Genomic DNA, 22,443 nt, shown 5'->3' with positions numbered 1-22,443 from the left:
AAGAAGCATAAATATTGAGAGACAACAGATCAAAATAGAGAGATAGACAGATCATTGGGAAGACAAAGATGGAGAAAGATAAAAATAAATTTAAAGAGAGAAAAATACAGAGCGCTAAAGAATGATAGAGAAAAACAGGGACACTCCAAGAGAGAGAGAGAAAGGGAAAGACAAGGAGACAAAAAGCAATAGATAGAAAGGGAAGGAAAAAAGCATAGAGGTACACAGAGTGGGAAAAAGAAAGAGATACAGACAGAAAGACACAGTGTAAGAGGGAGAAAAAGAAACAGAGACATGATGACAGAGGGAGATTAATGGACGTGATGAGAGAGGAGAGGATTTGTGAGATGGAGCTCGGTGTGTAGACTCATTCCTTCTACCCAGACACCTGAGACGATGAGGACGAACCCCCGAGCAGCTGCTCGTTCCTTCGTTTTTTATAAACCACGTATCAAAACATGTTCCAGTCAAGATTCACATAGACAGCATGCTGCTCTAATGTTCCATTAGCAAACAGGGATCAGGCAGGTCCCATGGCAACAACCGGTTCCTATGGAAACCACAAATCGATTTGGGGACGTCACAAAAACTTTGGTGTAGCGGGACAAATGGAAATAAATCCTAAAAGTGCATCACCGAGGAATCGCTCTGAGGTCACAAAGCTGCGAGAACAACTTCTGATGAACGTGGGTGGAGGTTTTACAGGGTGACCCCTGGGGCAGTAGGACAGATCATTTGAGAGTTTTTAATACTCTAATCAACATGAGCATAGACAAATATAGATGCTTTATGCAAATGTATGTTTATTATTAGTGACACCATCCTCAGCATGAAGCCAAAATATTCTTGCAAATGTTTTGAAAATTTGTAAATTTGGTGTTTTAAATTACGGAAATCGTTAGGACACCAAACGGAACTTTTGCTATGTTTCCACACGGACGGTTTTAATTGGCGGATGTGTGCATCATGGTGGATTTTGGTGCTTAATTTGAGACTTGGAGCATCTGTAAAACAAATGTTTAATTGAAAAAGATTTTTCGGTAAAGTTTATTGTTTATTCTTTTATATCCAAATAAAGAAATGACGTGAATGAATGCGTGTTGCGTTGAAGGTTTTAATTTCGCCTCTTATATATTTATATTTCTAATTTAAAAAAAATGTTGAACACGAATGCGCACAGCATGAATCGTGCGTTGATCAAATTAGCGCCGTTTAAATGAATTCGCCTTAACAGAAAACAAGAGAGAGAAGTAAAAATGCAAGAGACCAACAAGGAGCCTTTGTGGCCATTGTCTCCAAGCAGCTTTACGGAAACGTTTAATGGAAACGTTACAGAACAAACTTCACTTCCGTTTAAATTGCTAAGTATTTTTTCCCAGATTAGCAAACCTCGGGGTGACTGTGACAAGGAAAAAACTCCCTCAGATGGTGTGAGGAAGAAACTTTGAGAGGATCCAGACTCAAAAGTTGATCCTGTGCTCATCTGGGTGACGCCAGGAGTGTGATTCTAAACCATTAAAATATTACACCGGAGCACGAGAAATATCGTAAGCACAGGAGTGTGTCTTAATGAGGCCCAAAAGTGGCAGCTTGGTGATACCGGGGCTTGAACCTCCGGATCAGTAACCAAGCGCCTTACCCACTGAGCTACCACTCCCCCACTCATAAATGAGTTTGAACTTTGAGATCATTAGAGCTACAACACCAAAACACCTCTGTGCCCAAGCCCTAAAATGTTAAATGGTGGAGAAACAGGTTCTTTTTTGAGTCCTGATTAAGAGACTGTTTGTACTTAAAGTCCACTGTCTGAAATCTTCATAAAATAGGATCCAACTGGAGCTAGCACATGTCTTGATGGCTTGGAATCATTACTTTGAAGGTCATTAGCTATCCAAAGAGGACTTTCTCTTTGCTAATATTGGGTAATCTACATTATTATCAGTACCAAATAGTAAAGAGGAGGAGGACACTGTTCGGCTTCGGTGTCACTCGAGAGGCAGAAAATCGGGCTGTTTGTGATCCTGAGCGTCTCTCTGAACACATACCTCGCTGAAGTGGCAAGAGATTTTTGAGTAGGTTAGAAAATCATTAGACCGAACGTGTGTGTGTAGAATTCTGCAAAGCTTATCTGTATTTAAATAAAGGTGAGGGTGAAAATACACCCTCTCTGGAGGCAAATGAGACACGGTTTTACATGCTGCTTGCATAACATCGAGTGCATGTTTATTATTAACGCAAGCAGCCGTTAATAACAACGGCTGCTTTGTCAGTGGTTGGGACTAAAACATCCTCGTTGTTTCACCAAAACTACTTCCCCGGACCTGATTTGAAAACAGGAACAAGTAGATCATCAGCAGAATCGAAAACATCAACAGCAACATCAACACAACACAGGTGCCTCCACTGACCTGGTCTTGTCCTTCTTGATGCTGATAATAAAATACTTTATAAAATACTTTGCGGATATTTAAAACTAGATGGCCAGAAGTATGTGAATATTTCCTCCTTACTCTTCCTCACAGTGCTGTGAAGATGTATTGAGGATTTATTTTTGTAGATTTGTCACTCGCATTTTTTATATTGAACAGAATAATATACAGAAATAGAAGAACAGATGAGAAACTAATTATCTCACGTACCCTACACTGACCAGACATTCTAACATTATGACATTATAACATGATAACTGGTGAAGTGAAGAAAACTGATGATCTCTTCATCATGGCACCTGTTAGCGGGTGGGATTTATTAGGCAGCAAGTAAACATTTTGTCCTTAAAGTTGATGTGTTAGAAGCAGTAAAAATGGGCTAGTTTTTCTAGATAATATCTAAAGTTTTGGAGTGGCCTAGTCAGAGTCTGAAAATAAATCTGATTGAGATGCTGTGGCGTGACCTTAAACAGGCCGTTCATGCTCGAAAACCCTCCAATGTGTTTGCATTAAAAAAAAAGAAGAGTGGGCTGAAATTCTTCCACAGTGATTTGATGTGCCAGTTATTGCAAACGCTCAACTGCAGTTTTTGCCACCAAGGGTGGCACTGCCAGTTATTAGGTTTAGGGGGTAATTACTTTTTCACATGGGGACAGGCAGATTTGGACAGCGTTTATCTATTAATAGTAGAGATCATCATTTGAAAAATGCATTTTTGTATTTACTCGGGTTATCGTCGTGTGACATTAAAATTGCCACGAAAATGCGACAAATACGCAGAAACTTTTGCTTTTAAATCACGAAGGGGCAAATTCTTTTTCACAGCACTGTATGTGGTTCTTCTACAAACTGTTGCTACAAAATTGGAAGCACACAATTAGTGTAGAACGTCTCTGGAAGCTGTATTTTAAACCTGTTCCATTCTCCTGTGCACAAAGCCAGAAGAACCTGAGTGTCCTGCACAGAACCCTGACCTCCTCAACCCTCCTCAAACTAGAGCTAGACCTCTAAATGTGCTGAATAATCACAAATCTTCACAGCCCTACCAAATAAGATTATACCCTACAACAAATTTAACAAATTGTACAGTTTTGTATGACCGCCTTGATTTTTAAGAACAGCACCAACACACTAATGCACATCTACGGCTATAATTCTGCACTGTCATTGTGTTTATAGTCTCTTTGTGTTTGCACATGTGCACTTTGATGTAGATTGTTTTATGGAGCACCTCGGTCTTGGAGAAACGGTGTTTCACTTCATTTCATGTATAAGACTGAAATTAAAGCCTCGTTGATTCGACTCTTAACCCTGAATATTCATGAATTATGTTTTGTATATACATCTACATGCATAAATGTGTTTATTGAAAAGTCAAAGTCCCTGAAAGTTCACCGGCGTGTAAAACGTAACACAATGCGTTTGCCGTTGACAGATGTGGTCTCGGCTGTTTCTCGCTTCTTATCAGTGTTATTTCAGACACAGCGTCTGGCTTTGGCACCGCGACGACGCGACGGGTCGCCGCACCATTTAAGCCGTCGAGCGATACGAGCACGGCGACTAGGAAAGGCAGCACTGCGCAACATGTTCGCCACTTGTGACACCTCGCTTTCCCCCCTCAAATACACACACACACACACACACACACACACACACACACACACACCCATCACCATGACACCATGACACGTCTGTGCTGTAAAACTACACAACAGTTTGACACTTAGCTTAAAAATATAGCTGAGAATAACAGGCAGGAAATACGTTCATCTGACTTTAAACAGGGGCCAAATTTAGACATTGCAGAATGTTCTGAATTGTTTACGAATCCACGCCTCGTCTACCTCGAACAGAAAAAGTATCGGGACAACTGATTTTTTTTAATACAATCGTTATCATAAAGTTGAAGGCACACAAATGTGTTTGGATGAAATTTTCCCTTCACGTGAACTAGAAGGAAGAAGTTGAGCATGCACTGAACACCTTTCAGACGAACGCTGGATGCACCACTGCCCTCCTCACCTCACTTACTTCAGTACCTGACTTTACTAACAGCCTTGTGGCTGAATGAGCACAAATCTTACACAAAATCAAGTGATACATCTTCCCAGAAAAATGGAGGTTATATATATATATATACACACACATGTCCATGCAAACACTCAAAGTGATAGGAATATTCCATTTGTACCCAGCTTACCAGACACCAAGCAGGAGACCCTGGTTTATTCTGGAACCGTGATTGTGTGTGTGTGTGTGTGTGTGTGTGTGTGTCGCTAGCATCATTCACACACTTCTTTTTTAACAGTGGGGGAGGGGTTGGGATTCTACTGTAGTTCAAAAAGAACAAAGAAATGTAAATCTCAAACTAGTCGTTTTTAATTGAAGGAACACCTTCAGAAATTAAAGTTGAATAACAAAAAGAAAATATAAGTTGTGACTTGTGTCGAGTGTTGGATGAAGTACACAGACTATGTTCTTCTTCTTCTTTTGGCTGCTCCCGTTAGGGGTCGCCACAGTGGATCATCCATCTCCACACCCCCCTCTCCTCTACATCTGCCTCTTAAACCAACCACCTGCACATCTTCCCTCACCACATCCATAAACCTCCTCTTTGGTCTTCCTCTTTTCCTCCTTCCTGGCAGCTCCATCCTCAGCATTCTCCTACTGATATACCCCATGTCCCTACTCTGCACATGTCCAAACCATCTCAATCACACCTCCCTCATCTTGTCTCCAAAACGTCCTACATGTGCTGTCCCTCTAATAAACTAATTTCTAATCCTGTACATCGTCGTCACTTCCAACAAAAAGCTTAACATCTTCAGCTCTGCTACCTCCAGCTCCACCTCCTGTCTTTTACTCAATACCCTGTCTCTGAACCATACAACATCTCAGGTCTCACCACAGTCCTATAAACTTTCCCTTTCACTCTCACAAATACTCTTCTATCACAAATCACTCCTGCTCTCACTTTTCTCCACCCACTCCACCCTGCCTGCACTCTTTTCTTCACTTCTCTAACACACTCTCCATTACTTTGCACTGTTGACCCCAGGTACCTGAACTCCTCCACCTTCTCCACCTCTTCTCCCTGCAACCGCACCCCTCCACTGCCCTCCCTCTCATTCACACACATGTACTCTGTCTTACTCCTACTGACTGTCATTCCCCTTCTCTCCAGTGTGTACCTCCACCTCTCCAGGCTCTTTTTAACCTGCTCACTACTCTCACCATAAATCACAATATCATCCGCAAACATCATAGTCCAGAGAGAGTCCTGAGAAGCACACAGAGCATGTAGTCGAGTAAAAGTAGAGATACGCTCAGTAAATTATGACTTCAGTAAAAGTAAAAGTGTGTCTTTAATTTTTCACTCGAGTACAAGTACAAAAGTATTTTGCCTTCAAATGTATTTAAGTATCCAAAGTTTCATGATTTATTACGGCTGTAATGTTTATAATTTTTAAAAGATTCTTTACTTAATCAACTTAATTTATGCAAAAAGACTCAAATGTGACTCTCAGCACACTGATCTATTAATAGAATGATATTAATGAGTTAAAACACTAATTGATTTTTATTCAAATGATCATTAGCCCAAAACCTTCTTTTCAATTATTTGAAAAAAACCGTGTAAACGAGGTCACGTGTGTTGTGTCGAGTTCGAGTCTGGAGTTTGTCCATCATTTATTCCTCTCTAAATATTCTTCTTGCTGTTGAACTGATGCTGAACTGTATGTATACATGAACTGTATAGCGCCAATCAAAACAAGTTTAAAACAGAGCGAGCGCTCGATCCTGATTGGTGGATCGCTGCATGTTTGAAATGTAGTAAAGTTAAATTAAAAGTCTTTTCAAATGGAAACACTTCAGTAAAGTACAGATATGTGAAAAAGCTGCTTAAGTACAGCAACAAACAGTAACTTTGAAAAGTACAAGTACACAAAAAGAATACTTACAGTAACACGAGTAATTGCAATTCGTTACTTTTCACCTCCGACACTCACTATGTATCTTATTTACAGTCACAATGATTTAGAGGGCGCATAAGAGTCTCGCTGTCCATCAGGATTCTGAGTTGAACTGTCAATAACTTATACTAAAACTTTTCTTTACTATAACTTTCCATGACTGTTGTCATGAGCTGCCTGTCAAGAATCATAATCTCTGACCGTACACTCAAAAGTAGTAGAACATTAGGAAGCCTGCTACACAAAAGAGATCGTTTGGTCGGAGAGTTTTGAAATGTGACCCATTTAGATTAAGATTTTCAAAAAGACGGTTGTCACATATACATTACTGCACAGTGAAAATCTTTCCTTCCCATATCGCATCTTAGCAGGTGGAGGTCAGGGACTAAAAACCCCATCCTTCTGATCCGCAGGTCTTGTGGGGTGTTTCCAGTGGCAGGCTGTAAGGGCAAGACCTTCTCTAAACTTCTCTAAACTCTATCAGAATCACTGACTTACAGTTAAATATACTTTTGTCAATGAATTATGTATTAAATTAATTCCAATAGTCTTTTCCATAGGTCTTCAACCGGTGGCCCGTGGCGGTACTGCAGGGATCCGCTAATTAATGTTGAATCACAAATAATTTTTTTGTAAAAAAAAAAAACATGAGAGATAATATATTTTAATAAAAAACTTTTTATTGCATCAAAGTTCTATTGAACTTAAAGCTGATTTTAATGTTATTGACCACCTGACAGTAAAATTAAATGTAAAGTCCTATTAAAATTAAAGCTAAAGTTTGTGTAACTGTTTAATAGTCCACCTGATAGTAAAAAAGAAAATGTATGAAACTGCAAATCTATCAAAATAAATGACAACTTATTAAAGACTGATTTTTAATTACTAAATATGTTTGTTATGATGCATAAATCTTTTTGAAAGATTTGAAATTATACGAAAATATACAGACAATGATGCGCGCACAACAACAACGTAGCTCTAATTGTCTTCACAAAAAACTATATATTATGTTTATATATTATATATTATTATTATAAAAAACTATATGATTGGTTTCTGTTCATATCAGTGGCTAAACATTTCTCCATGTCTCTTTCATTCACTATTCTCTTCATTTCATAGCTTTTCTCTTGAATTAGCGATAAAGTTTCTATCCAATCAGAATTCAGCCGTCACGTCACGTGTTGCTGGGGTCAAAGAGATCCGTCGAATCAGAAACGGACACTGAACACACCTGTTTTTAGAACCTGCTCTTATGCCGAAATACACAAAACAAATTTGCATCTTTTACAAGGAAATAATGTTTGTTATGTAAAGATAAAGAGAAAATAAAGTCATGGTAATGAAAAAACGACTTTTAGTTTGAGATCACGAGAAAATGTAGTTGTTAATGTGAGAAAATAAGAACGGAAAAAATATTATAATGCATGGCCTCCTAGAATTCAGTTTTTAATTAAGTTTTAAATAATTTTCAATAATTCATTATAAGTCCAAAAAGAGTAAATTCTTTACAAAGGGCCAACAATTAACCTTGACTTATATTACAATGGGGAACAATCGAATTTGTTGTACAATTGAGTTCAATAGTGTACTAAATTCAGTGACCTCTAATGAGAGACATGAAGCTGCTCCAAGTTGAAGTTTTTCTAAATGTCATGTAATGTCATTTGTTGATGACAATATCGATATTACATTATTATATTTTTCAGGAGGAGTTCACAGAGATGTCCTCCATGATGGGTAGATGTTTGATAATGATAATCTCCAGCTCCGCATCCAAGTCTTTAATTCCTTGCATATTTTTAGAATCAGAATCATCTTCATTACCAAATTGCATGTACAAGTAATTTTTCATGGTGTGCTGGTGCTATAAACATAAAAACTATAAAAAAAAACGAGCTAAATAAAATAATAAACATGTACATTAACTGTACAGTTAATTATCTATTTACTTGTTCTTAGAAAAACAGGAATGTTTTGACTACGTAAACTGATTTCTATTTGGATTTTTTTTAGAAATGAAAAAAGAACATTTTTGTCAAGACTTCAAGAAAATAACGAAATGAAAAAAAAATTATTCTGTAAACAAATGCCGCGTTCTACACTGAAGTCTTTCCTCGGAAAACGTGAAAAATATATCCGCTTCCTCTTTCCACAACAGACCGCTGACTCAGCGTGATCCCTGCTTCACTACAGGCTTCAGCTGTGATCTCTACACATCAATCAACATCTGCTTCCCTGCTGATTTTACGACAAAGAGAAAAGTCAATGCATACAAACGTTTTAGACGCAGCAGTGGAAATGTCGCATGACTTCTACTTACAGGTTGAAGTTTGTGCCTCAGGCTCATAGTGGCGTTTCTGTGAGCAGCACAGTTCAGCCTTACGTTGTGTTTCTTTCTCTCTCACACACACACACGCACACACACACACACACGTGTGTGTTCTCCAACAAGTCAAACCGAAGTGATCACAGAGAACAAAAGAAGTCAAAGTAACTCCGCCCACTGTAGCACATGTATACAAGGTAAGACTTGACATGACACGCACATGTGCTTCCGTTAACGGTCACCACACACACACACACACACACACACACACACACACACACACACACACACACACACACACACAGAAGCAAACACATCTCAGCAATAATACATTCATGGAGTCAGTTTATATTCTATAGTAGCCTATATACAGTATATATATATATATATTTAAATGGGACACTGGAAAATTTTTTAATGTGTAATAAACTGCTGAATAAGACGATAAACAAAAATAAATAAAAAAAATGTTGAAAAAAGAAGGACATTTAGGCCCAAAAATTCAGAGAGAAATATAGTTCACATTGCGATATGCATAAATGATGTCGTTTATTATCTAATTTGTTGGATTTGATATAACCTTGAAATACACATCACCAACCTGCGCTGAAAAGCTGGCGGAGTTTGGCAGATAACCGAGCTACACATGGACACACGCAATACAGACGGTTCAATCACAGCACGGATCAATGCTGAATTTTTTCACACCACACCAAATCGAAGTTCAATTATCAAACGAGGAGTTATGCACATCAGCAGCTGTGCTTCAGTGTATCTCTTACACACACACACACACACACACACACACACACACACACACACACACACACACACACACACACACACACACTAGAATCACAAAGGAAGCTACATCCGGTTCTATTTTAGATGATCAAAGTTATGATATGTTACTATACAATATGATATAATACGATGTGATACACTACGACATGCAAGACAGACCAAACAGCTGAATACTATAATATAAGACGTGATATGATACAATATGAAAGAGATCCAATACAAAAGGTAAAATGCTACAATAACAATTGCAATACAATAAGGTGCGATACGAAACAGAACGATATAAAGCGATACGTTTCGATACCATATAAAAGAGATACAATACAAAGAGTTATGATATGTTTCGCATCTCTTTCATACCATATCACATCATCTTGTATTGTATCTTGTTATATCTCTGTATATCACGTGATAAGGTACAATAGGTTACGATTCAATAAAATACGAAGCAAAACTTTCTTTCGGCTTTCCCCATTAGGGGGCGCCACAGCGGATCATCCGCATGTTTGATTTAGCACATGTTTTTTACGCTGGATGCCCTTCCTAACACAACCCTCCCATTTATCCGGGCTTGGGACCGGCACTAAGAGTGGCTGGGGTTGGTTCCCTGACCGGGCATCGAACCCGGGCCGCAGCGGTGAGAGCGCCGCATCCTAACCACTAGACCACCAGGGGACCTCAATTAAATACTATACTATGTAATATGATACAATAATATATCATATAAAAGAGATACAATACAGAACGATACAATACATTATGATCTGATTCAATAAGATACGATACTCAAGAAATACAGGGAAAAATGCGATACAATATGACACGTTACAGTACAACGCGATACAAGTTATAATGTGATACACTGCGATATGGCGCAATATGATATGATACGAACGAGATACAATACAGTATAGGATAATATGATACACTATGATATGAAATGATACAGTCAGATACCATGTGAAAGAGATTTAACACAAAACGATACGATACGGTACAAAAGAGATACGATACCTGACGATATCACATGATACAATTGGATACGTTGTAGTACATATGAAACGATAGAATTAGATACCATAAAAGAGATGCGATACAAGGAGATACGATAAATAAATAAAAAAACTATATTATATGATGCAATACCATACAACTACGTATATATGATAAAGAGATACAATAAAGTATGACCTGATTCAATAAGATACGATGCGAAAGAGATGCGATACATTGTGATATGATACGATATAGTATAAGATTATATGATAATATACTACAAGATCAGATACAGTTTGAAACATTAGAGTTAGATACCCTACAAAAGAGATACAAGACGATACAGTATGGTTCAAAGGAGATACGATACATGGCGATATCATGTGGTACGATACAATAGAATACAATATAGTACGATATGAAACGATACAATTAGATCCCATACGAAAGAGACGTGATACAAGATGATATCCATGATATGTTACAATAGGACACAATATAGTACAGACTGAAACTAGATATGAAATTAGATGCCAAGACGATATGATACAATAAGATATGAGACTAAAGAGATACAAGACAAATGAAGTGCAATACAGTATGAGATGATACGAAACAAAATATTACGTTACTCAAGAGATACGAGAAAAAAGAGATGCGATACAATACAATAAGATAGGGGACTAAAGAGATACGAGACAAAAGAGACGCGATACAACATTTGGATATACGATGCAAAAAGAGAGACTCGAGATAAATGAGATGCGATACAATATGAGATGATATGATACAATAAGATACGAGACTAAAGAGATACGAGACAAAAGAGATGCGATACAATATGAAACAATACAATAGAATTAGATACAAGACTAAAGAGATGCAATACAAAAGAGATGCGATACAATAAAAGATGATACTGTTTGGATAAAGACGTCTGCCAAACGTCATAAATGTAAATATAAGATACAAGAAGAAAAAATACAGTATAATAATGATAAGATATATTATATGATACATTTGATTAGATACAATAAGATAAGTGCGGTACGGCCTGATGCCCACGCCAGCTTTATTCTTGATGCGTGATTTTGCATTATGCATGCAGAAACACAACTGCTATTTTTCAAGCTCTGTGAACCTCTTCAATCTCTTTCCGACACCATGTTGAATGCTGCATCTCGAATTAGACACTCTGACTAATCTAGAATAATCAGACAACGCGTACACGACGCTGACTCTTTGGTAGGTTCTATAGTAGAAGAGCGAACCCAAAAGAATCCATCTTCGGTATTTCTAATCCATTTGTTACTGTAAATTAATGAAAATAAAGAGGAGAATAAAGATGTAAAGATCCATGTCTAATTGTTTTACGGCTCACTACGGAAAACGAAGCCTCAAACAAATGCAAACAAAAAGGTGTGGGGAAAAACAATGGTCCTGCTGCTTTGCATAATTTATATCCACAGATGAAATATGCAAATGATATATTAATAGCAGGAGGAGCTTGGACGGAAATGACTGGATTCATTTCTAGGATCGAGAATACAGTCAGGGTATCAGTCTAAGATTTGATGTTCTATGATCAGCAGTGGCTCATCTTTAGGGGCAGGTGAGGCAGAGCCTAACCATTTGTATCAGACCATTCAATGCATTGTTCAATAATATGAATTTTAAATTACTTTTTGAGGGACCTACAATTTTGAACCTATAACAGTATGGACATTCCATTTACATTTCTAATCATCAGGTAGCATGATCAATACCAAAATCTCTAGAAAGTTATTATTTTATCTAGATAAAGAATGAGAACTATAGCATGCACTAATAGAAACCCACTGGGGCAGGAATCACTCTACCCTGTGATTTCTCTATAAACATATTGGTATTGAATGGGGGAGGGGGCACCAGACTGGCCATTACTTCTCACGATGTGCATAGTATAGCATATGCACACCGAATTTAGAATCCGCATACACGCAGCACTGAATGAGCTGCAGTTTGATGAATCGATACATTTTTCCACTGGCAGGATGACAAACTGACTCCCGTGTGCCTTCAATCGCAAGAGTTACAAGTGCGCTCTGTGTCTTTTTACTTTCTCGTGTTCTTCTTTCTCTTTGCAGCCATTAGCCCAAGAATAAAACACTACAAATCATAAACTAATATTGACGCACTGAAAGCACGGATATCTCACGCCAGCCTCGTTCCCCAACACCATGACTGACCCGAGCAAATTTAATTTAGCGGCTATAAAATATCGACCAGTATATACCCAAACCCAATATGCACAGATAGCTCTGGCAGACTGGGCAGGATGAGTCTGAGGTCATTAGTGTGAACATAAACAAACACACACACACACACACACACACACACACACACACACACACACACACACACACACACACACACACACACACACGTTCAATACTGACTGCATCTCTGTGCAATACTGTTTATAGGGCACTGGCTGCTTTTTAGTGATGACGTTTGAGTTTCTGGGGGATAATGTTGTTGTCGACCTTTCCATCACTCGTTTTCACAGAGGCCAAGCTTGCCACCATTTTGACCTCATTATTCATTCATACGATGCACCAATTGCCATTTTCTCCGTCGTTCGTTTTGATCCACCAATTAGAAACCATTTAACCTTTTAATTGTACAGCAAATCCATCTATCTTCATTGTCCATTTTCCACAATTCCACAAGTTACCCCGTTGTAAAAATCAGTCATTTACTAATCTCATCGTTTCCAAATTATCCATTTAGCAATTTAGCACCTTGACAATTCAGCCTATTATTCATTTACAATTTACTCTACAATTTACTCACCAGTATATAATTTACACCATGATCCATCCTTATTTCATTCACCAAAATATAAATTACCTCATCATACATTCACCAAAATATTCATTTCGATGTCACCCATTCACTAAAGTATTAATTACCCCATCATCCATTCACCAAAACATTATTTACCTCATCATGCATTCACCAAAACATTATAAACCAGATCATTAATTCACCAAAATATCAATTACATTTTCATCCATTTATTAAACATTAGTTACTCAATCAGCCATTCAACAAAAAATCGATTACATCAACATACATTAATTAAATTATCAATTATTTCATCACCCATTTACCAAAACACCAATTACCCCTTAATACATTCACCAGAACAACAATTACCCTTTAATACATTCACCAGAACAACAATTACCCCTTCATACATTCACAAAAACAGTAATTAACTTGTTCATCCAATAAAACATCAATTACCTCACTATATATTTTACCAAAACACTAATTACCGTCACCCATTTACCAAAGCATCAATTACCCCATCATACATTCACCAAAACATTAATTACCCCATCATACATTCACCAAAACATTAATTACCCCATCATAACTTTCTTTTCGGCTTCTCCCGTTAGGGGTCGCCACAGCGGATCCTCCGCACGTTTGATTTGGCACATGTTTTACGCTGGATGCCCTTCCTAACGCAACCCTCCCCAATTTATCCGGGCTTGGGACCGGCACTAAGAGTGGCTGGGGGTGGTTCCCTGACCGGGAATCGAACCCGGGTCGCAGCGGTGGGAGCGCTGCATCTTAACCACTAGACCACCAGGGGATTAATTACCCCATCATACATTCACCAAAACATTAATTACTCTATCATACATTCACCAAAACATTAATTACCCCATCATACATTCACCAAAACATTAATGACCCAATCATACAGTCACCAAAAACATGAATTACCCAATCATCCAGTCACCAAAAATGACCTGATTAACGACTCACCAAAACATCAATTACCTCAATATGAATTCAGCAAAACATCAATTACCTTACTATAAACTTACCAAAACACTAATTACCCCGTCACCTATTTACAAAAGCATCAATTACCCCATCATCAATTCACCAAAGCAATAATTACCTCATCATCAAGTCAGCAAAAGATCAATTACCTCATCATTCATTCATTAAAACATCAGTTCCTTTAACATTCACTTATCCACTAGTTACTTCATATATAGCGCTTTTTACAATGGACATTGTCTTAAAGCAGCTTTACAGAATTTAAGAATGAAAGTGAATGGTGTGTGTTCATCCCTGATGAGCAGCCTGGGGTGCCTGCAGCAAGAAAAAAATTAAAACTTAGATGTTATCACGAAGAAACCTTGAGAGGAACCAGACTCAAAAGGGGAACCCATCCTCATTTGGGTGACATCATTTAATTACCCAAATTAAAAAGCCGAATGTCCCATCATCCATCCAGCATTTCAGCCCATCATCTATCAACATTTCAGCCCATCATCTATTTATAAACTCTTATATATCAGCCACATCAACATTCTCTCCATCGCATATTTATCAACTCGCTCATACACACAAACATCCTTTAGAAAGGATTAAACGCCTGACATACTTCAAGACATTACTCACAGCTTAACTGCATGCTTTGAATTTTTTTTTCTTCAAAAAACAAGTGTATAAGCTGGAGGTGTGGTTCGGCGTAGATCTGCATGGGGATGAAGGTGACTGGGGATGAGCTGAAGATGTAATGACTGAGGTGGAACACCTGAGCCCTGCTGTGCCATGTGTATTTATAATCCCTCCCGCTGTTTTTGCCACAGTATCTGAGTTGAAGCCAAGAAGAAGTGGAGTGGAGTGGTGTGATTAGATAGATAGATGGATGGATGGATGGATGGATGGATGGATGGATGGATGGATGGATGGATGGATGGATGGATGGATGGATGGATGGATGGATGGATGGATGGATGGATGGATGGATGGATGGATGGATAGATAGATAGATAGATAGATAGATAGATAGATAGATAGATAGATAGATAGATAGATAGATAGATAGATAGATAGATAGATAGATAGATAGATAGATAGATAAATAGATAGATAGATAGAGGGGTGGGATATTATAGGCACCAATAGCAGTCAGTTTTTAAAGTTGACATGTTGGAAGCAGGAAAAATGGGCAAAGGTCTAAGTGACTTTGACAAGAACCAATGTCTAGTTGACCGTGTCAGAGCATCTCCACAATGTGAAGGTGATGGCTAGACGACTGGGTCAGAGCATCTCAGCAGTGGCACAGTGTAAGGTGTGTGTGTGTGTGTGTGTGTGTGTGTGTGTGTGTGTGTGTGTGTGTGTGTGTGTTACCTGGGTGACCTGTGTGACCTTCTCAGAGACGTTCTGCGTGCGATCTTTGATCTTGCTGGAGGCGATGATCTCGATCTCGGTGGGCGACGGGGCTCTTACCCGCTCCGCCGCAAACGACAGCGTGACCTGTGGGATCCGACCGATGGCCCGGTGCCGCATAAGATCTGAATCCGACGTGGAATTCACGTTGTTAGGCTTTAGAGAATCTGCGAGAAAGTAAAGTTGCTTTTAATATAACTCTTTATATATCTGAAGCTGTAGCTCAATTAAAATATTGCAATTTTCAGATTGGGTGAGGTGACATGACTATACCATAATATCAATATCATCGCAAGCCTGCCTAAGATACAGCTGAGGTCTGCACTTTTATATATCTGACTTTAAACAACACCAAGCACATTATGAATCATGAAGACTTTAATATAATAGTTTTGTCATTTCGCCCACTCCCACTTCTGCCACATGTAACAGACATGCTGCTTTTTGTTTCTCTGGAAACAGTGCGATTCTCCCAAGCGCTAACATTCGGCGTAGCGAATCCCAGGCGAGCAGAAACATACGGTGTGCAGATAAATATTTCGATATCAAATGCAAATGTACATGAGTCATACACGTAAATGGACTGAGATGTGTGATGTGAAAAACCACGATCCTTCTCTTACTTAGATATACAGAAGTCAGGTACACACACACACACACACACACACACACACACACAATTTCAGTAGCCTTGATTATGAGGTCCAGATGTAATCATTGGCATACAAAGGTCCTGATTGCACCACGTGGTCAGAGTTCACTGCTCCTCGCTGTTCCTTATTGTTCCTTGTGGAGCAGCAACCTGCTTCCTATTCCTCGCAATGTAACATCAAACTAACCTGCACTATGGACCTTCACTCAAAATAGGTGATTGCCTAGTACAATGCCCACATGCACCTGAGCCTTTACTGACTATTTTACATATTTTTCCAGAACATTGCACAGCTGGAAAAGAAAAAACCTCCACTGCGGTTATAAGATTTCCGTTGTTCTTTTTGCTCCTGTGATGCAGCGGTGATCAAATGGCCTCTGAGCTGGTAAGAAACCCCTAATCAGCGGTAATGAACGCCTTTCATGCCAGATTGCTTTGTAGAGCTGCAGGAGTCTGGAAGGTCAACGATGTAATCCAGTGTTGTCGACATAAACGCGAGCTACAGGACTGACCTGCTGATGCCTTCAGGTGGTGTATATAACACTATATATATTAGTTATGAGCATTCAAATGCCGTAATCATCATTACTAATCATAAAATCTTATTTTTCTATTAATACAGTCTGATTTCATGCTTCTTATGTTGTTTTGTCCTATTTTGTGCTTCTTTGTTTTGTCCTTAAATATATATGAACCTTCATTGAAAACTATAATATTTCTTGTTTTTTCACGCCTCGGTTACTGTAATGCTTTGCATGTTAGGGTTTCTAAATCTACTTCAAAGAAATTGCAGGTTGTTCAATAGGTCTGTTGAGGATATTTCTCCTTTTCTAGATTCCTTACACTCGCTCACCTGTCAGGTTTTGGGTTGATTTTAAAATTCTAATGTGGACCTACAAGGCCCTACATGGTGTAGGGCCTCATTACTCATAACTGTATATACTCCAAGCTGTGATCTCCACAACTTGTAAGGCCACTATAAAAAATTAAGATTATTATTATTATTATTATTATTATTATTATAATTATAATAATTATTATTATTATATTAAAAAGGAAATACACTATACAAACAAAAGTATTGGGACAAAAGTATTGGGACAAAAGTAAACAAAAGTATTGGGACAACTAATTTCTAATCCAATGTTCAGAACCACATATGAATCTCATAGTCAGGTATCCACAAACTTTTGTCTATGTAGTGTATATTATTATTGTAAATATTAAAAAAATAGTAAACAAAAAAAAAAAAAAGAATCATTACTTAAACACTACTGCTGCCTCGTAGCTCCAGGGACCTCGGGGTTCGATCCTGAGCTTGTGCCTATATAAAGCTCTTCTCATGGTTCCTCCCACCTCCCAAAAAACATGCCAGCAGATAGTCTCTATATAGTCTACACTATCTGTAGGTTATAAATGTGTGTGTGGATGGACCAACATCTCCTTTCAGCACAGCCCATGTTTCCGTCATAGACTCTACATCGAACTGGGACTCAGGATAAATCTGAAGATGAGTGAATGATCATGATTATCCCTGCGTTAGCGGCATCGCGATTCCATGAGCAGGACATTCTGACCTTCAACGTCTAGTGTGAACTGCACTGATCTGAACATGCTGGTTTATTTCTGTGTTCAGATCAGGCACGTCCGTGAATAAAATAAAGGAAAAACTGCACCCCACACAAACACACAAAACACACACAACACCACTGACCGCTGCACTGGGCCCTGATGGCGTCGATGTCGTGCAGCGATGAGGCGCGCCGCAGGCTGTGTACACTCTCTCGGGAGTGCGTGCGCGAGTGTGTGTGGTGGGCCTGGGGGCCGCCTGGCTCCAAGCTGGACGAAGGAACGGACGAGTGCTCCTGATGGATCAGAGCCTGCGTCTCACACTGCAGGGAGTTCTCTTTACATGGCGCAGGGAACGCTTTCAAAGCCACATCCTGATCAGGCGGCTGCAGAGAAAAGAGACGCAGACTGAGAGATTTTACTACAACGTGTGCGGTTTTAGCATAAGAAAGGAGCCTCAACTGGGTAATGTGGAGTTTAACAGAACGGTGTGTGTGTGTGTGTGTGTGTGTGTGTGTGTGTGTACCTGTAGATAGTCCACAACGACACCTTCGAACTGGTCCTTGGGGTACGCAGGCTGCCGCGTGACTCGTAAAGACGGCATTCTCAGCCTCAGCTTACGTTTCTGAGCTGGAAAATAGATCACACAGTTCAAGGTGAACAACATGGGCAAAAGTTTGTGGACACCCGATCATAAGATGTGCTTTTTGGACCTTCTATTCCGCACGTCCGACTCTGGGACTTTTGTCATTTTGGCAGGGAAGGCATTATTGTGGTTCTTCTTTTTAAAAAAATAATAAATACTATATATATACTTTATAAGTACAAGTTTGTGGACACCTCTTGTGCTTCTTTTTGAGCATCCCATTCTACATTTCCTCTTATAGTATCCTCCACTCTTCTGGGAAGATGTTCCACTAGATTTTGTAGAGATTTGTGGGGTTCAGTCAGCGTTCACATTCATATGGTAAATAGGGTTGAGGTAAGAGCTCTATAGCTGACGATCTTCCACTCCAACACATGCAAAGCATATCTTCATTCACAGGGGCACCGTCATGCTGGAACAGGTTTTGGTCTCCAAGTTCAAGTGAAAATGTAATACTAGCACATCCAAAGACTTCCTGTACGACTGTGTGAAACAAGTTTAGAGAGGAAGTAGATACATATCGGAAATATCTGGTGTTACAATACTTCTGACCATACAGTGTACACTGAGTTTTATGCTGTGAAAAAGTCTTGAGTGTGAGATGTAAGAAATGGGATGTAAGGTCTGAGCTTCAAACTCTCTCGAAATGCATTGGATCCAATGTATTATACAGATATGAATTAAGGATATTATAAGGCTAGAAAAGACAGGCGTCCCAATACTTTTGCCAAAACAAGAGGCTTTTCTTAACCCCTGGGATCAGAGAGAGAGAGAGATCTAAATATGTAGAGATTTAAATATGTAATCATTTAAATATATTCAAATTATCAATCGCGAACGGTGCCCAGACTTTGTCTAGACGAAAATAGGAAGCACAGATATAACCCTATTTGGAGTTCTATTTTGCAAATTCTTGCAGTCCTGACCCTATTATTTACATTTTGAGAGCCACGCCGATACCGTGTACTCTCTATCGTTATGGTGACAGCGGGAATTCCAGCGATAATTAATTCTTCAGAATGTTTAGGACGTCTGTGAAAATTTCTGAAGAGGAAAACGAAACAAAGCTTACTCATAGACCTTCCTCCTCATTCCAACCCCAAATCCACTTTAAGAAACTCATTCAGATGCAGATGGAGATATAAACCTTAACACACACACACACACACACACACACACACACACACACACACACACACACACACTGCAAAGCACCACCTTCATCAAATGTTTTCTCAGGTCAAATAAAACCTGACACTAGCCATGCGTTAGTTTTCGGTTTCGGCTAAAAACTTTACACACACACATACACTCACACACACACACACACTTACACACACTTACACACACTCAAAAATCAAAAATCACATCAATCAAGTTACAAAAACAGCCTTCTTTCACCTTAGAAATATTTCTAAGCTAAGAAATATGTTATCTATATCTGATGCAGAGAAGCTCGTCCATGCGTTTATGACCTCTAGAATAGACTACTGTAATGCATTACTAGGTGGATGTCCTGCATCATTAATAAACAAGCTTCAGTTAGTTCAGAATGCCGCAGGAAGAGTTCTTACTAGGTCAAGAAAATACGATCATATAACCCCAATCTTATCGTCCCTACATTGGCTTCCTATTAAGTTTCGAATAGACTACAAACTACTGCTACTCACTTATAAAGCACTAAATGGTTTGGCTCCCATGTATCTATCCAGTCTCTTAACACGCTACAATCCGTCACGCTCCCTGAGATCTCAAAACTCTGGGCTTCTAGTAGTTCCTAGAATAGCAAAGTCCACTAAAGGCGGTAGAGCATTTTCACATTTAGCTCCTAAACTCTGGAATAGTCTTCCTGACAGTGTTCGGGGTTCAGATACACTCTCCCAGTTTAAGTGTAGATTAAAAACATATCTTTTTAGCAAAGCCTACACATAACACACATCACACACATCACATCACAACCTTGTGCTCCAGAATATATGATTACATGCACATTATCAACTTGTGCTGTTAATATCATGAACAGCAGCTACGCTAATTCCTCTCCACTGCTTCTCTTTCTCTCCCCATCCCGAGGCATCCTGAGGTTTGGCCAGCTCCAGTCACGTCCCACCTCGTGAAGATTATGGACCTATGGATGATCATGGAGAAGTAGATGCCGAGTGTTTAAAGGCCCTGGCATGGAGAAGCTGATGCTGGATCTATGATGATCACAAATTGTTCTGTATTGTTGAAAGATTTATGACCAAACTCTTGATGTCACCCATATGAGGATGGGTTCCCCTTTGAGTCTGGTTCCTCTCAAGGTTTCTTCCTCATATCATCTAAGGGAGTTTTTCCTTGCCACTGTCGCCACGGCTTGCTCATCAGGGACAAACGCACACCATTCACCTTCACTGTTGTTTTCTGTAAAGCTGCTTTGAGACAATGTCTGTTGTGAAAAGCGCTATACAAATAAACTTGACTTGACTTGACTTGACACTTTGTAGCAAACACACACACACACACACACACACACACACACACACACACACACACACACACACACACACACACACACACACACACACAGCCCTGTATTTTAACTGTAATACAGAAGCACTTATATCCAGGATGTTAGATGACCTTCTCTCAATGAAATAAAAAAACGCAGTAGACACACATAATAAATACACACACACACACACACACACACACACACACACACACACACACACACACACACACACACACCTGAGCGTATCCAGCCCTGGGTGACTCTTTGCCTGAAGCCCATCTTTACCGCAGGCTCCAGCAGTTCCTCGAAGTTCAGGATGAACATGATGACCACACCTTCCTCGTTCTTCACTGGAATCACGTCTATCAAACATGGACGACACGTCCCTAAAAGAGAGAGAGAGAGAGAGAGAGAGAGAGAGAGAGAGAGAGAGAGAGAGAGAGAGATCAGATATATATGATATATAATATTTGATTGACTTTCTATCACTAAGACCATAGTTCCAGCTCCATTTAATTAACATGTATGGAAGGAGTCTCCAATGTCAGCATTATAAAAAAAACGTTCCAGGTTCTCCATCAGATGCTAGTCCAGCGAGAAGTGAAAAACAGCTGGAGATGGAATTATTACACCTGCTATAGCACGAGAAATGATGACTTACTTGTCCATGGCCATATTTGCCATTGTGTGTAATCATAAGCGATTTTAAGTACAAAATGTCATTGTTTTGATAAAATGTTGTAAAATATAAAATAAAAAAACCCTCAGAACATGGTGTTGCAGCCCAGGCCTCCTCACCTCCCCTACATCAGTACCTGTCTTTACTAACACCCTTGTGGCTGATGAGTCTCACACTATTCTTCCCAGAAGAGCAGAGGTTATTATAACAGTAAATGGGAACTCAGTGTGGAATGGGATATTTAAAAAGAAGCCTATACCAATCTTATGGTCAGGTGTCCACAAACCTTTGCCCAAATAGTGTATTTCTCATAGGCCAGCCTTGTGAGCCAAACGTCTAGCTTTCCCTAGAGAGTCTGGGACTTTTCGTAGGACGAGTCTCTTTGACTTTGCGAGCAATGTGATATAAAAACACCTCAGAACATGGAGTTGCATCTCCCCTACATCCATTCCTGACTAAGTGCATCTCACACTTTTTTCCTCAAGAGTGGAGGTTATTATAACAGATAAAAGGGAATAAATGTGGAATGGGACGTCAAAAAAAAGCACACATCGTATCGTATGTCCACAAACTTTTGTCCATATAATGTCTTTTTTTTTACAGATCACTTCACTTTTCATACTT

The 22,443-nt window shown here is 39.1% G+C and overlaps 1 protein-coding gene across 2 annotated transcripts in view; it reads right to left on the bottom strand.

The window, feature by feature from the left end:
- Positions 1–22,443, bottom strand: part of kcnh6a (potassium voltage-gated channel, subfamily H (eag-related), member 6a) — a 47,894-nt gene that overhangs the window by 14,470 nt on the left and 10,981 nt on the right. For both annotated transcript variants that reach the window (XM_083566845.1, XM_083566844.1), the window contains exons 3-6: positions 21,377–21,526; positions 18,527–18,630; positions 18,146–18,386; positions 15,741–15,946 (exon numbers count right to left, since the gene is read on the bottom strand). In XM_083566845.1, coding sequence (XP_083422971.1) covers positions 15,741–15,946; positions 18,146–18,386; positions 18,527–18,630; positions 21,377–21,526 — 701 coding nt within the window. The remainder of the gene's footprint in view (positions 1–15,740; positions 15,947–18,145; positions 18,387–18,526; positions 18,631–21,376; positions 21,527–22,443) is intronic.

This window comes from Silurus aristotelis, assembly GCF_946808225.1.
Source record: "Silurus aristotelis genome assembly, chromosome: 17".
NCBI classification, from domain to species: Eukaryota; Metazoa; Chordata; class Actinopteri; order Siluriformes; family Siluridae; genus Silurus; species Silurus aristotelis.
Note: the sequence above shows the minus strand (reverse complement) of the source record. Positions and strands in the feature narration are given on the sequence as shown.